General features: G+C 38.7%; 1 protein-coding gene across 1 annotated transcript; it reads right to left on the bottom strand.

Annotated features, from left to right (window-relative positions):
* Positions 1–361: 361 nt before the first annotated feature.
* On the bottom strand, positions 362–3,914 carry LOC134667737 (lipase 1-like). Its single transcript, XM_063525157.1, has 6 exons — positions 3,765–3,914; positions 3,009–3,210; positions 2,447–2,858; positions 2,357–2,381; positions 1,785–1,937; positions 362–780 (listed from the first exon to the last, which is right to left on the bottom strand). Exons 1-6 carry the CDS (start codon positions 3,912–3,914, stop codon positions 385–387), a joined length of 1,338 nt encoding a protein of 445 aa, XP_063381227.1. The 3' UTR covers positions 362–384.
* Between the last annotated feature and the right edge of the window lie 13,293 nt (positions 3,915–17,207).

The following is a 17,207-nucleotide window of genomic DNA, read 5'->3' as shown; positions in this document are numbered from 1 at the left end:
ATTCTACGATTCTTCTCTTTCTGCACAGACTCTAACGGCGCGATTCGGGAAATGAATTAGAGATTCACTAGATATGAAATAGTAAAGCTATGTGACGTTCCAAAACAAAAAGTACCTTATGGCGGTTGGCGCTTATGCTATTATTAACGCCGCTCCAATATTATTGCGGCTGCCATAAGGCACCTTTTGCCGTGGAACGTCACATATCTTTACTATTTCATATCTAGTGAATGTCTAATTCATTTCCCGAATCGCGCCGTAAATGTGCCCAATGAATGTTAAAAAATATACCTATGTAAACATGTAGGAACGTGTGTTATAAAAAATATAGTTTGCTTTCTACTTAATCTTAACAAAACTACAATTAAAAACTAGAAAACACGTTTATTGTAAACTCTCAGCCTCCCTCATCATTTGAAGAGCCGTTTCATACACTTGTTCCCTAGCATCCATACCCCAAATAAACTCTATATGAGTGAAGCCAGCCCTCGGCACTTGAATGGCTCTTGCATTCGGCAGCAGCTCTTCTAGCAGCAAAACGTCCCTATAGTCAGCTTCGAAATCACTGAGAGCATAGTGTAAGTACGATCTAGCTGTTATTAGATTCAAGTTGAAGGGGGGAGGGTTGACTCTACCGTAGGTGATCAAGTTCTGGATGTGACCATAGTGGAAACGGCTGAAAGTGCCGAATCTGATGTTTTGGCCGTAGTGCGTGAGTTGACGTATTGATGAGCCAGACGGGGCATGCCCGAGGAATGCTGGGAACATCGTCTGAAATTTAATTAAAATAGTTTAGTTTAGTTTAGTTTACAAAGTTCATAGGTACTCTTTTCAAGTATACCATCCATCCTTCTTGAAAGAAGCACAGAGATTACCAGTTCGCTGGACGATATCAGCCTGTCGGTGGTTCGGAACTGTCACCTTTTGCATTCAACTGACAGGCTGATATCGTCCGGCGTAGGGTTGCAAATAGAAAAAAAAACCAAATGTTTTTTTTTCAAATTTATGAAAAAAACATGAAAAAAAACCTGGCACCATGGTTTTTTTTTTCTAAATTAGGTTTATTTTCAACAAAAACAAAAATATGCCACAATAACGGTTTTTCGTGATTTATATATATAAGTAACTTAAAACTAAGTGCCCCGATGCGGCGACGAGAGGCGTTGGTGTTGCCAACAGTGAATTGCGATAACTACCACTACAGATTTCATTTATGTTGTTATTAATCAAAGTTGTTAAATTAAATTGGTTTAATGGTTAACATAAAGTCTAAAACAAGTAAAACAACCGTATAAAAGTGTTAACTGCCTTGCAAATTTTGAGTTTTTATACTTTAAAAAAAACGTACTCCAGAAAAAAAACGGTTTTTTTCACGGATTTTTTTTTCATGTTTTTTTTCAAGTCAGAAAATAAAACCGTTTTTTTACAACCCTAGTCCGGCGAAACGGTAACCTGTGGCTGATATCGTCCGATGAAATGGTAATCTGTGGGCCCCTTAAATCTTTCGTAAAAATTTATGAACAAACCCAGGTGCCCGGGTTCGAGACTATCTTTTTGTACTATTATTTATAACTACTTTGCTCCATTTTTAACTATTTTCTAGTCATGTGAAATTCTCGCTCAAGTAAAATACTACGGTATGATCAATTGATACCTGGTCTACAGTCGAGTACATAAATATGTATACATTTCTTCACATGACTTCGACTCGACTGTACCTACCTGTATGGTAAAGCTTGTTTGTATGACTGTGAATGATTATACCATATTTTTTGTTCACTCACCGTGTTGAAAATCCCATCATTCCGGTCGTATTGGACGAGCAGCTTGCAGAGCGTTTGTGTGAATATCCCGTCACGGCACACTTGCATGAGCAATGGTGTGAGCAAGTCGTTCCTACCCAAGATTTCGTAGATGCCTAGCTGACCAGCGAGCGACTGAAAAAAAGAAAATTTTAGGTTTAAGGATGACTCACGATGACTCATACCAGAAGGTTAAGGAGTTAGCAGAGGACCGGACGAGTTGGAGATTGCTCCACCGACAAGAGCACAGCTCTTAAATATAAAGAAGAAGAGATGACTCACGCTAGACCGTGCCGTGCCCGGGCCGAAGCGTCCGATGTGTCAATTTTTATGACGGTTGATCGGTGATCACCCGTTGCTCCATAGAAACAAAGCTCCGGAAGCTCTGGCTCCGAAAGTCACCTTTTATTGGTCATCGATTACGAGCCACAATTTATTGATTTACATCTGTTTAATACTTATTTTAAAAAGCCGAAAAGTATGGGTAAAACCTGGAAATTAAGTTGCTATTACAAAAATTCGATTATTTTTGTTCAATAATAACTAATACCAACCTGTTTCCCTACAATTCGGCAATGGCTGCAATGACTTCGATGAAATTTCAAAGTTTTATTAAATTGTATTTCCGATATTATTAGATTAACATTTCTTTAGGTAAGATTAGTATAAAATTTAATTCACTTACTTCTAAAACCCTTTCAAAAGGAGCAATATTAAGAAAGACCGGATTCCTATTATTGTAAAAGAAAGCTGCAGGAGCTAAACCTTGGAAGGAGATGATCTTCTCATTATATTCAGGTCTCAACGACATGCCGGTTAAGAATGAAGTTGCTCCTTGGGAATGGCCAATGAAATGGACTTTCTCTTGTCCCGTGACCTCTAAGATGTAATCGATGTACGCTGGAAGGTCGAAACGGCCCATTTCTTCCCAACTGAACGCCCAGAAGGAGGGGTCCCCTCGCCTGTTAGGGTCCAAAGTCGTGTGATTTCTGGAGTGGAAGTTGCCACGAGAGTTTAGAAGCCACACGTCGTAACCTTCTTCGGCAAGCATGTAAGCTAGAAGAGATATTGTTATCTATTAACTGCTGTCTTTATACATAGGTTATTAATTGAGCTTTTCAATGTTTTCGATTTCATGTTATTGTTTTTTTTTCACCTATGTCTTAATTATTTTCTTATACTTAAGCTAAAATTGCACGTACTTACATAAAGCATGACCAGGTCCCAAGAGCACAAAATCAGCACTAGAAGAGAGAAGACCGTGCAATATCAGAACCACAGGCTTAGACCCCGGCTGGTTGTTCTGATCCCTCCCATGGGGGATACGGACGGCTCCGAGGATATATCCATCTTCCGTTAATACGTGGTGGGATTCGTAGGGGTACTGGTACTTTCTGATCACGCTTTCCTGCAGTAAAACGTGAAACTGCAATTTATATTCGGTTATATTATTCAAAATAATTGTTTAGTCGATGCTTTATTATAGTTGCTTCACTTTGAACTCGGATAAATCCAACTGTTAGATTTGGGATTTTGGTATTACTAAGAAAAGGTAATAAGGTAGATATTTCCTAAGAGGGTAGAGTGGATTTATCTGAGTTTGAAGTTAAAAGACTCATATTTAGAGCACCACCCACAAACTTCATCGGTAATCTCATGGCATTTCGTTTCGGTAGTCAAATGTTTGCTTTAAAACAATAAAAAAAAGATATAAATCGGAGCCAAGGCAGACGACAGATGAAAATTTGTTGGGATAACCAATATTGATGATAATGTAACATAGTAAAATTTTAAGATCCTAAGTCAATGTGATGTTGAATGTCTGCTTAACCATGTACAATGCTGCAAAGATACCTGACCCCCCTGCGAACGCGTTCTATGCAGGGGGTCAGTTATCTCTGTAATAACGATAACTTTAAAATAAAACACAAGCAAATGACCATCAAAGGCATCAACACATACCAAATCAAGCCTGCCGTCTTCAAAAACATTGGAAGAATATCTCCCGCCTTCCGGGCTTCTCTCCAGTTTATCCACCAGATCAGCATGTGGTGACCGACCCGCCGTCACCACCGCCAGAAGAACTGGGAAGACCAGCAAACTATAATACATTGTGACCAACTGCGGTATTATCACTAAATCACTTCGTATAAGCATGGAGCTAAAGCCAATCTAATGATTTAAATAAATCTATTTGAGACGAGAATTGGAAAATGCACTTTATTTTCAATTATTAAGGTTTACATTTATATAATGAAATAGATACTATAAGTAAAATTTTGATACGATATCTTTGATTAATTGATGTTTATTGACAGAAATTTGTACAAGCTGATTTTATTTGCCAGTAACTCTGCCATGTGCTGTTAGGTTAATCTGTGATAAAATTGATAAGACTTACTTCTGATTTACCTTCCTCAACTGTTTATCATACTTTAAATTAATCATGAGGATATAATCGCAAATAGTTTTATTTCACATAATGCATTAAATTTATATGCCTACTAAATTAGTCATGACCTACAATGTTATGACTAATTATTGTGACGTCGACTTATTATGCAAATGACATTAGAACACAATATGTAGCTCGTAACATAGTGAAGGTCTACGCGACCCCTAAAACAATTAACATGACATTAATGAAGGGGTGTAGCCGTGAAGTTTTGAGCCAGATTATACCTAAATTACAATATTATTGAAACTCAGTGTTGGCAGGCGTGGAATGAGAATAATTTCGCTTATAATGCAAATGATCTGGAATTAGTTAAAAGTTACACTAGTGGCCTGGGTTAGTCTTAAATCAACCTGTGAATGAAACTTTAAAAATTTAAGATTATCGTTCATTTTGTACCTGATTGCATGAGAATAATGTATAATCATGCTGAAAACTACTTGTACAATTACCTTATGTAATTATATCAGTTCATATCTGATAACTTAAGGGCCATTATCAGTTCGCCGGGCGATATCAGCCTGTCAGTTATTCGTAACTGTCACTTTTGGCGATTAACTTGACAGGCTGATATCGTCCGTCGAACTGGTAATCCGTAGGCCCCTTTACATGCTACATTTTGTTCTCTGTTTTAAGAGGCACATTTTTCTTTAAAATAAAAGGAGGAGTGAGAGAAAGAGATGATTTTTTATTTAATAACATTAATTACTTATATTTTGGACAAGTCTTTGGGCATAAGGCACATCGTGCTGCTCTAGATTCAGCCTGCCTTCTGATTTCCCCTAAAGAGTTAAAACCTTATCTGCTTCTCGCATGGAACTCAGATAAACGCTATCCACAATTAGCTTTCACCGGTCTTCCCCATATATTTTGGAAGTCGATTTAGGAAACCTCCAAACAGTTTAACTGAGTAGCATGCCATCTAGTTTCCACGGAGTTAAACAATGCCAGCTGCCGAACGATCCTCGTTGAATATAGATTTGCTTTGGAACATTCTAGACCTAGGAACAAACGTACTTACCTAAAGTTTGCAGAACTGGAGGAATTTCTAATATAGTCGGACCAAGAAAAGTCTGCAGCGGATTTGATAGCCCACGCAGTGCAAGTGTTATTTTAAACGTCAAACTTCTATGAAATTGTGACGTATAAATAACACTTGCACTGCATGTGCTATCAAATCCGCTGCAGACTTTTCTTGGTCAGACTCTAACATTACCCGTTACGTTGTTGACATTTAGATAATTTCAATGCTAAAATGTGTGAAAATAAAAATAATTTAAATATGCATAAGTAAATTAATTTTAAAGTTTGTTTACCAATACCGATTTAAACATCTCGAACGATTGCTTTAATTGAAGGGATGTTTACAAAAACAACATAACTGGACCCCTATTCGACAAACGACATTTGACGTATCGTGTTGATCTCCCGTTGATGTGGGAAAAATCATAAGTTCTCGAATACGTACAATGTCAAAATGTGACATTAACAATCCACAGTTAGGGTGACAAGCAAACCAAACCGAACCACCCTTAGTTTAGAGTTGATTAGCGTCACCGTTCTGACGCAAAAGGAAGCCGCAGAACGATCGCGCGAGGACGACGCGAACTCGCTTCTTCAGCGCCGAAGGAGGCCAGGTAGGCGGAGAAGAGCCTTCGCAGCTAGGATAATGCCGCCTTAACGGGAACCTGCGGGTGATGGGTCGGGAGTTCCATCACTCGCCTGAAGAGGTTTCGAGCTGGAAGGCCCTCAAGTGTTCCGAGGTGCCTTCAGCGGAGAACGCTGCTAGAGCAGCCCCAAATGATGGGCTCGCAAGAGCAACGCCGACGGGATATCGGAGGTCTACAATCGAGTTCCCGAAACCCCGTCAACAAAGCGCGCGGCGGAACACCCCAGGGGGTTTAGTCCGTGGAAGTCGGACATACCCACTGAGCTTCTCCCGGGCCAGTGGGATCCATAAGGATTCCCCCTGGGTCATCAAAAAAAAATGGTTGTACCAAATGATGGAATCAACACTCAGTATGCAATAAAATCAGCTGTTGATTTGACGTGGATGCTAAATCTGACAGTTGTACATGTCGAATTTGGCCCCTGCTTAGAGCGGTTGACACTTTTTTAAGAACATTGATAATCGTTTCAGGTGTCAACCAGTGTAGTCAGTTATGTTGTTTTTGTAAACATCCCTTCAATTTAAAGACGCGCAATTTGAATACAGACTTGGGCCGCCTCACACATACGATAGGTTAAAACAATGGATGTTGCGGCTGTTATGCTTGGCGGCGCAGAATACAAACCTAACTTTTCTCCTTTTCATCCCCCCAGTATTGTTTTTGCGTAGTCTTGATTACTTTGGCCCCTAAGTACAAAGGGCAAAAAGGTGGCAAAGCCCAATCGGGTAGGTGAGTCAGCCTTCGAAAGTTTTTCCATTAAAGTAGTACTTCAAAGTGCCCTGTCCGGAGTTCAATAGACATACGTCTGTGGAATTCATGATCATGACGAACTTTTTGGACGTGACTACATTATTTTATCTGCTTCAGTGAATTATAAACTGAAATGTCACAAATTATACTCAAAAATAAGGAACACTCATCGAATTTAAGCTGTTGTGAGACATACTAACATTGAATAATTTTACGGTTTAGACTCACTTGTTTTTAGTCACTCGCGCGACATGTTTCGGAGAGCCTAGATCTCCTTTCTCAAGCACTAACAGTGCGAGCAGCTTTCACGACGGCCGTGTATCGCGTACTACGGCTCGCCGCGTCGCACGCTGCGCGCGCGCCGAGAAAACAGGTTGGGGAAGGTCTTCCGCTGTTATTGTAGGCGGGCATAGTGGTGTGTTTGGGCTTGGGTCACCTAACACTTGCAGCGATACACAGCACGAACTCACAATGAAGGACAGAACACGTCATCTGTTATCCGGTTTACCGGTTACAACCGAAAAATTGATCCGGGCCGAGAGCTGCGTTCACTATGACAGCGGATCGGTGATCACGTGATGTTTTGTTTTATAAAAGTGTCAGATGGAGCGTTCTTGTGTGAGTCATCCTTTATTATAGTCGCACCAAGAAAAGTCTGCAGCGGATTTGATAGCCCACGCAGTGTAAGTGTTATTTATACGTCATAATTACATAGAAACTTGACGTTTAAAATGACACTTGCACTGCGTGGGCTATCAAAATCACTGCAGACTTTTCACTGTCTGACCATATTGAATGTATGGTGAAATATTATAACATACAAATCTTGCAGAGAAAAATGTACACATATTGCAATCCACTCATCAACAAAGTCGCATTTCCCCTAATTGGTTAAACTTTTAACGAGCAAGTTTTTGTCCACATTACGCTTAGTACTTGATATATATTTCTTTTTGTAACGTTCTCCGATCTTTTGTATGAAGATATAACCAAGAAAATAATAATATCGCCGAGCGGGTTATCAGTACGATGCTCAATCACGGCGTATTTGTAGCATCCATCATCTGGCCTAATTGTTGCCGGTTGTGCAGAGATTAATTGCTTGGGGTTATGGAGGACACGTCTTAAGGTAGCAGAGCGTTTACTCAAGTAGCGTTTGGCGTTGTTATGGTAACATTCCATTTGTAACCGCAGCTGCACTACCGGTATACTGAACGCGTCGCTGTTATTGTAAATTTCCAAAGTAAAATAGACAGTAGTGCAGCTGTCGTTGGGAGTGGAATGTTACCCTAAAAGTGACATTCCATTTCCAACTGCAGCTGCAATACTGTTCATTTTCTATGGAAATTGACACTGACAGCGACGCGTTTCCATAGTAAAATGAACAGTATTGCAGCTGCAGTTGGAAATGGAATGTCACTTTTACAGTCAAATAATTTAATATCCGTACAAAGTACAAAATGATAATTAATTATCATTTTGTACTTTGCCACAATACGTGAACATTGTGATAGATAATCAATATGAAAATCGCTAAGGACCTGATACTATTGTCACAGTCAAAAAGTACGAAATGGTACTAAAATTAAATAGTTAATTTAGAAGAAATATTATTCTTCGTTCGTATTTTTTAAATAGTATTCCATTATTGCCATTATATTACAAGTATTAATTTAACTCCAAAGAATTAATCCGGCTCGTTCATCGTTCTTCTTTTCGTAATACCTATGCTAAGTAGCTACTACAGGCCTAATATGGCATAAAAAATATGTTTGGTTATTTTAAATACCTACTAAAAATCAAGGTTTCAAGCGTGACTCAGGAGACCATAACCATGGCAACGATTGATAAGAAAGAAAAAGTTCATTCACCCTGAAGCGCTATCATGATCGCATTTTTATCAACTGTCATGTCACGCATCACTTTCGCACTTACATACTTGTTAGGACGTGACAGGCATGGTGACAAATTATAAAGAGCCTGCTAACTTAGCCCTTATGTTCACCAACCTACGTCAATTTCTATTTCCGACCTACGTCAATTTCTATTTCCGACCTACGTCAATTTCTATTTCCGAACGCTGACAGCTTATCCAAGACGCAGCCTTACCCATTCTTAATAAATGCGATTATAGCTGACAGTTTGACTTGACATACGAACATGCCATACACTAATATAATATGCCTATACATTATTTGTATGGCCCTTCGTTACTAGTTAGGGAGGCGAGGTAGCTAAATGGCGTAATTCAACGGCGCCGTCGAGACCTATCAAAATCGAAAGATAAAATAATTTCGAAAAGAAAAGCTCGTATGGCAAAAACCATTTTAGCGGTGGGTTTGGCGTGTACGGTTTTTCAAAAATGTTAAAAAAAACAGTTACTTGGGCATTCTCGAGCGCATCAGATATTCATACTACGTATGCCCCGAGTGCCTCTGATAACAACGGTATACTAATCTGCCGGTTTGCGTGGTGGGCGTAGGCATATAAAGTAGTCAAAAATGCAAAAAAAAAAAATTTACTCGGGCGCGTCAGATTTTTGGAAGGGGTGTTAAGTAGGCCCCAAGGAAGCTTCCTTTAAAAAAACTGACGATTTCGGCGTGACGATAAGTTACGATGAATTTTTGAAAATGCAAAAAAAAAAAGTTTTTTTGAAATACTCGAGCGCGTCAGATTTTCATAGGGGAGGTTTATCTCGGTATCCTGAAAGCATATTTTTTTAATCTGACAAAAATGTTGGTGGGTTCTCATAATCTGACCGATTTTATGATGCTTCAAGTCAAAAAGTTTTAACTTTGGACAAAAATGTACAGAGACCTTTTATGCGTAAAATAAAATTACCTTTTTTGTTTATTTAAACTTTTTTTTTGTAAAATGTATCGTTCGCGACTTATATGCCGCAACGCGTTCTTAGGAAGACGAAATGGCTCCTCCACACTTCCGGTCATGCGGAAACCGGCAGATTTTGTATTTTTAGTAAGTTTTAGATTATATTCTTCAAAATAATAAAAAAAAAAATCGCGCTCGAGAATGCCGGATTAACGTTTTTTTTTTACAAGTTCGCGACCCTATAACTCGGCGGCGTCAAGAACTTATCGTCAGATTAGTTAAATTTAGTCTTTAAACACTAAAATCAACCCCCAATATCTTAATCTGACGCGCTCGAGTATTTCAGACTATCCATTTTTTTTTACTAATCTGATCGTCTATCCTAGGCGCGCGTCACTATATATAGAGCTAAATACTTTACAAGGTTGTTCTATTAGGTCTAAGGTATCTCTCATATCTTAAACTGCCACGCTCGAGTATTGCCGAAAATTCCCCTATTCGCCTCCCTAACCATTAGGTATGGAATATTTTCCTATTGTTCAACAGAAATAAATTGCTCTAGGTACCTCGACTTTTATTAACGAATGTCATCATCTTCCTCGGGTTATCCCGGCATTTTGCCACGGCTCATGGGAGCCTAGGGTCCGCTTGGCAACTAATCCCAAGAATTTGCGTAGGTACTAATAGTTTTTACTTAAGTGACTGCCATCTAACCTTCCAACCTAGAGGGTAAACTAGACCTTATATTGGGATTAGTCCGGTTGCCTCACGATGTTTTCCTTCGCCGAAAAGCGACTGGTATAAATATCAAATGATATTTCGTATATAACTTCTGAAAAATCTTTGGTACGAGCCGGGGGTTGAGATGTTTTTCAAATATCTTGCAAATAAAATGATGCATAGTTGCCAAATCGAAGCAAAGCCTAATTTTAGCAAGTAGACTCAAAGGCTTTGTCTTGGAGTGAGGCAACCCTTAGCGCTACACAATAGACTGAGACTGTGGTCAAAGTGCGGACGCTTGTTGAAGATTTACAACCCTCGTTTTTGAAAAATTGTGGGTATAGGCAAACATTGAAGGTGAATAGTGGAAATACATATACAAGATGTTAGAGGAACAAATACACCGTAAATGAAATTTTCGTTGATACCTCTTTAAAAAGCGAATGTCTCCGTTATTCCATAACTTCAATATAATCGCAAGTGATTTTTTTATCCTGATCAGTTCCACCTATATGAGCCTGTTATTTACGTAGCAGGCTTTTTTCATCTGACACCTCTTTAGAGAAAAGAGGACATTCGCTATTCCATAGCTTCAACATGTTCGCAAACGTGAATTTATCATCTTGATCAATTCCACCAATGTGAGCCTATTATTTACGTAGCAAGCTTTTCATCTGACACCTCTTTAGAGAAAAGAGAACATTCGCTATTCCATAGCTTCAATATGTTCGCAAACGTGAATCTATCATCTTCATCAGTTCCACCTATGTGAACCTATTGTTTACGTAGCAGGCTTTTTTCATTTGACACCTTTTTAGGGAAAAGAGGACATTCGCTATTCCATAGCTTCAACATGTTCGCAAACGTGAATTTATCATCTTGATCAATTCCACCAATGTGAGCCTATTATTTACGTAGCAAGCTTTTCATCTGACACCTCTTTAGAGAAAAGAGGACATTCGCTATTCCATAGCTTCAACATGTTCGCAAACGTGAATTTATCATCTTGATCAGTTCCACCTATGTGAGCCTATTATTTACGTAGCAAGCTTTTCATCTGACACCTCTTTAAGAGAAAAGTGGACATTCAGTACTTTCGATCCTGGTCGGTTTTTTGCCTTTGATTTGATTTTGACTTGGACACTTTAATTAATATTTTGTCCACGCTTGGGCTATCAATGAGCCCACTGCCTTATGAAAGGATTAGCTGAAACTTCACCTTTTGTCTTGTAACAAAGGCACATGTACGTTTTGCGCAATCCAAGAACACCTCTGGGACAGTTGAATAAAATAACTGCGTCATGACCCTTTTCTTTGCCAAGTTACGGATTAATATGATGCTTGTAGTTTATGAGCTTGGTAAAATCTGTAGGTCTACCGTGATCCACACGTGTTACCTCTGTTGCACTTGTAAATTTGTACGTAAGTGTGACAGGGAAGCGACACGTCGAACGTGTTTCGTGGTAGGCCCTCTGTAGCCACTAACCGAGTCCTATTCAGATTTAGAAATTGGTTAGGGTTTTGAGCTGGTTTTGATATGACCTTGAAGATCGCTAAAGCTGATTAGTGCATTCAAAATGAACTGAAAGTAATAAGAAAATGTTTTTTATTACAATTTCCCCCAATAAAAGAAAATAACTCAGAAAATACAGCAAATTAATTAGAGGTAAAGATAAAACATACCCCGCAAAGGTTAATACAGATGTAGTGCATAAATGTTCGAACGTATACGAATAATTATTGTGAAACTAGTCAGTCAATGTCAGTACTATTTGTACCGAGACTGACTGAAATAGAAAGACACGTTCGTATGGTTCCGTGAAAATACAATGGAAAATAATTTGTACCAAGTAATAAAATTAAATAAAATCACATTTCCCCAGTAGGGTGGTACACGTTTGTATGGGAAAAATTCTAACTCTAGCTAGAAGAAGCGGCACCCTCTCATTTTGTTACACTTGTTCTGTTGACTAAATATGCTAAGTTTTGTAAACTTATCTCAACTACAAGGAGGTGCTCAAACACTTTGAAAATTTTCTAAGTTGTATGAAATTCAAAAAAATCTAGTTATTATTTTTTTGAGTTTTATGTACGTAGTAGTTTTCACATTATTTGAAAGTGTGATTTAAAAGTTATTTTGTGAAAAAACATTTTTATTTATATTTTTAATGATTTTTTAGGTGAAATTCTAAAAATCATACTTATGATAAATTTATAAAAATTGAAATAAAAATGTTTTCCTACTTAAAAACTTATAAATCACATGTGCAAATAATGTGAAAACAGATACCTACTTAATTAAAATTGTGAATAATAAATACTTGTTTTTGAGCACCCCCCTTGTAGTTGAGATAAAATTACGAAACTTGGTGTGTTTTATCAGCATAATAAGTGTAACAAAATAAGGGGGTGCCCCGTCGGAAAAAAAAAATGTTTCTTGAACCATCCTATTCCCCAGATCTTTTTAAAAGGTACATAAGTATTTCTTTATGGTCTGATCGCGATCTTTTAGTCATGAAGGTTAATACTATTGTTTATTGCCGTAAAAATGGAATATGCAAGATACGAAAACGCAAAGTCACAAAAGCACGTCCACCAATAAAATACCTACCACACTGATTGCCCCGCCGCAAACTTGAGAACGTTCCCAAAAGATTCCCACTTTCCAATACCAATTTAAAGATCTCGAACGATCGCTTTAAAGAAGCGCACTTTGAGTACGGACTTGTGATTTATTCTTCCAGTGCCCTGGGACGCAATCGCCACTATTCAACTATTCAGATGATATCAAAAATCCTCCCGGAGATAAATCTAGAGCACCGCGGCAGTTGTCAGGTTTGAGGTGGGGTGGAAGTTTCCGCGGATATAGCGCTACTAAAAACGCACACAGTCACAGTCCATAATAACTAACGTTTGTTTGTTGGATAACTGTTTTGGCTCAGCGATCCAAAGCGAATATTGGCCTCCGAAACGAGAGCGTACCACCTGTCCCGCTAGTTACTGGCGCGAAAGTGCGCGAAGCTGAAGCAGATCCGCCGTTACATTATCTTCTAAGCGATATCTGGGCCGACCCACCGGACGGCCACCAGTCGGCCGATCCCGATCCCGATTTCGATCCAGATCCTGATTCTGATCCCGATCCCGATCGATTAGTTATAATATAATAGGTATTTAATTATAAGATGTCAGCGTGGTTCCTAGTTCAAGCTCGCGGAGTCGCAGAATGCAAGCTTTTTTAGTTTCTAGGGTTCGTGGATGGACCGTCCTTCCGAAGTAACACGGCACGGTGGTTGAAAGCTGTTTATTTTATTTGCTAAAGTAACTCTTTGTCTGTTGCCTCTATAATACGCATTAACCGCTGAAACGATTTAGATTATGTATGGAGATAGTTTGAGGCCCAGGGAGAGTTTTACCAATCATCATCATCATTCCACGAGAAAGAAGTCACGGGCATACGCTAGTCCATTGGAAATCTATGTCATATAGCCACATTACCACTCAGTACAACAAAACAGTAGCTACCAAAATAATATCAACACATTTTTCTTGAACATTTTTTTTTTCTTGAATATTCCAAGCGCAACGGAAACAAATGTGTTTTCTAGCGCTGCTACACAATGTGCATATTAATTACCCTCTGCAAGTGGCACCGCACATTTCATTGCGGCAACTAACCCTTTTGGATTTCGGCCAAGCACGAACGAACACCTTTGTAGTGGAATCTGAAATGAGTTATGACAACCCACGTACTTACTGTATAGTTACATTTATCTTTTTTATGGTAAATTAAAACATTTTATGCCATACAATTTTATAATGAATTGTTATATATTTTTTGGCTTGGCAACATGGGTTAAGTGAAATAAATATGATTCAAGAATGCTAAGAGAAGGAAAAACTTGAGTAGGTACATAAGTTGAAGAACTTACCAGAGCCAACAGATTACTAGTTCGCCGGACGGTATCAGCCTGTCACTTAATCGCGAAAGGTGACAGTGGCCAACAACTGACAGGCTGATATCGTCCGACGAACTGATAATCTGTGGGCCTCTTAAGTGAACTACTTTCTTCTTTTTCTTCTTCTGTTAGCCTAGCCCAGGAGGCGCCCGCGAGATAGACTACCCGCCTTTTTCTAATTGTACTGTGTTCTTTTTCCAAAATGTCCGGTAAACCATTGCTCCGTGTACGTAAAAGACTACTGCTAACATTATTATTGTGTCTTATCCTCTTATTTGCAGTCGGATGATACTTATGATGTTTAACATGAACTTTCAGCTTTTTCATCCAAAAGTCTCTCGCATTTAGGAATTCAATTTGAGATTTAACGTGAACTAGTCGGGATTTTTCGAGTTCCGGGTTAACTTTAAATGGCTCGAGGAAGTTCACATCTGAACTGGAAGTTTCTTAATCATGTTCAGCAGTTGCTTGTAGGAGTTAACGTTTGCGAGCTACATGTGAAAATTGTCAGCTATGTTAATACTTGGAGTTCATTCCTAATAGTAACCCATTTGGTTGATACATTTCGCCTTGCATTAATAAATAAGGGTCGGCTGGTTTTTAGGGTTCCGTACACAAAGTGTAAAAACGGGACCCTATTACTAAGACTCCAATGTCCGTCTGTCCGTCTGACTGTATGTCTGCCACCAGGCTGAATTTCATGACCCGTGCTAGCTAGACAGTTGAAATTTTCACAGATGATGTATTTCTGTTGCCGCTATAACAACAAGTACTAAAAAGTACGGAACCCTCGGTGGGCGAGTCCGACTCGCACTTGTCCGGTTTTTGTTTTATCTGTTAATAGTGACATAATGCTGTTAACAGTGACAATGACCTGGTGGGCTTTAAAGGTCAGGTTTTTGACTTTTAAAGCCCTATGTATATGTATATGCTATGTACCGTCACTGCAGTATACCTATGTATATTTTATGTTATGTTACATCGTTAGTCCGGATTCATCCTAAGGGTCGTGAAATTAGAATCTCGACACAGTGTACATTTTAATTCTTTTGTGCTGAGCGTTCCGACTGAACATCTAGCGTCCTTCACCAAGGAGTAGTTTTGACCGAAGGGTGTCCGGCGGTTCCGCGGCCGGCTCCCTGACACTGCGGGTTTGCGAACTGCATCGCAGCCTTTTGTGTGTTATTAGTTTTAAGATATATATTTTGTAATAATATGCTAGTTTTAAGGTATTTGTCTGTGGTCCAAATAGTTGCTTGAAAATAAAAATTTACATTTTTTCATTTCATTGCATTCCGAAGAGTCTCTTTTATCGAAGCATCACTAACAATGGCTTACGTGCTAACAGCTTTAAGTCCCTTTTTACACGGAATTACATACAATCCTCCACTGCAGCGCTAAAGTTAAATGCCTCAGAGAATGGAAAAGGAACGCCAACTAGCAGAAAAGTACATTCAATATTTAAAATCCCAAATTAAGTGAAAAGCGGCTTTGCTTTTGTAATGAAAAGGAACTTTTGCAGTTTGCTCAAGTTACTTAGTGACTTTACTCACACAGAGCCTGAATGCGGTTGTGTTATACAACTTATACAGACTAATGTTTATTATAAGTTTTCACCACACCAGCTCGGAAAGGCTTACTTTGAACTTCAAAAACTGATAGCAAAGTTGCATTTTATTCACATGTGAGGCAAAGTAATCAAATGCAAATTTTGAGTTGTTTTCTTGTGTTTGCTGGTACAATTGACTTTTAAATGATGATTTTGGATGATAAATATTTAATAACATTCATTTGGATTTGATTTGGTTTGATTTTGTTTGATATTTTGCATTTAATATTTGCTTCGGGTTGGTGTCCTGAAAAATTTTGTGTTTCACCGGGGACAAAGTTGTTGTTTAACAGCTCGTGCTAATATTGATACCCTCGCAACGCTCAAGATTCCATTTTTGAAGCACTCGCTACGCTCGTGGTTCAATTTTGGAATCTTTCGCTTGCTCGGGTATCAATATTAGCACGAGCGGTTAAACAACAACTTTGCCCCCTTGTAGAACAAATAACTATTGTTTATTTTTAATGTTACCTACGACTTTGGTTCGAAAATACAAATTACACGTTTTCTGAAGACTAACACAGTTATAAACTTCAATATTATAAATGTCATTATAACCCTCCGGAAGCCGAGGCCAGAACGGAACCCTTTTAGGATCACTATGTTGTCTGTCCGTCTTGTCGTCCGTCCGTCTGTCTGTCTGTCAAGACCCTTTATCTCAGGAACGCGTGGATATATCGAGTTGAAATTGAAACCATATGACAGTCTCCATTCCTTTATAAGTTAAATTTTGGTGGCGAGTAAAATTCGCATAAGTTCGGTTTTTATCAAATAATTTTCCTGTCCTATCTATACCTAAATTAAAACTATAAACAAAGGTTTAGTTATAATACTTTATATCAAGTCGACTCGAACGTAATATTTAACAAGGACGGAGCACACAATAAATCCTCGGGCCGCAGGAGCCCGATATTGTAGCCTGATGGATTTTATCACGAGTTAGCGGTGCTAAGTATAACGTGTGATTATGATACAGGGGTGTCGTGTGATTCACTTTTATTAACTTAAGAGTGTTTGATAAAGATCCTGACCGAATTTTTAGTCATTTTTTAGAAGGATCTTGTCTGTTCTTCACTACACAACCGTGGTCTGAACCGAAACGTTAAATAAAGAGAGGAGGTGGTCGTTACCGCTATTGATGCAAATGTTGGTTAACAGTATCATAAGATACTGAGAGAAAACAATATAGGAAGATACATAATGCCGCATAAAGTGTTCTTTTTACTGTCTTTTAAACATGACTCTTTGCCCTTTGAAAAGTATTTTATGTCGTATTTACAAATTAACCCTGTAAAGTGTAAAGTAAAAAAAAGTTCAATATAACGAGCCTCGAATGCAATAACAAGGACGGAGTACACGCAATGAATCCTCGGGCCGCAGGAGCCGCGAGCTGATGGATTTTATCAAGAGTTAGCG

This window comes from Cydia fagiglandana, chromosome 9, assembly GCF_963556715.1.
Source record: "Cydia fagiglandana chromosome 9, ilCydFagi1.1, whole genome shotgun sequence".
NCBI classification, from domain to species: domain Eukaryota; kingdom Metazoa; phylum Arthropoda; class Insecta; order Lepidoptera; family Tortricidae; genus Cydia; species Cydia fagiglandana.
The sequence above is the reverse complement of the archived record's forward strand: the minus strand, read 5'-3'. Positions and strand labels throughout refer to the sequence as shown.

Bases quoted from the DNA above. Each gene is read 5' to 3' on its own strand.
- LOC134667737 (XM_063525157.1), bottom strand. From the start codon at position 3,914: ATGTATTATAGTTTGCTGGTCTTCCCAGTTCTTCTGGCGGTGGTGACG. The intron at 2,859-3,008 runs GTAAGTACGTGC...TATCTCTTCTAG, and splicing joins GGGACCTGGTCATGCTTTAT to CTTACATGCTTGCCGAAGAA. The intron at 781-1,784 runs GTGAGTGAACAA...ACTATTTTAATT, and splicing joins ATGATGGGATTTTCAACACG to AAATTTCAGACGATGTTCCC.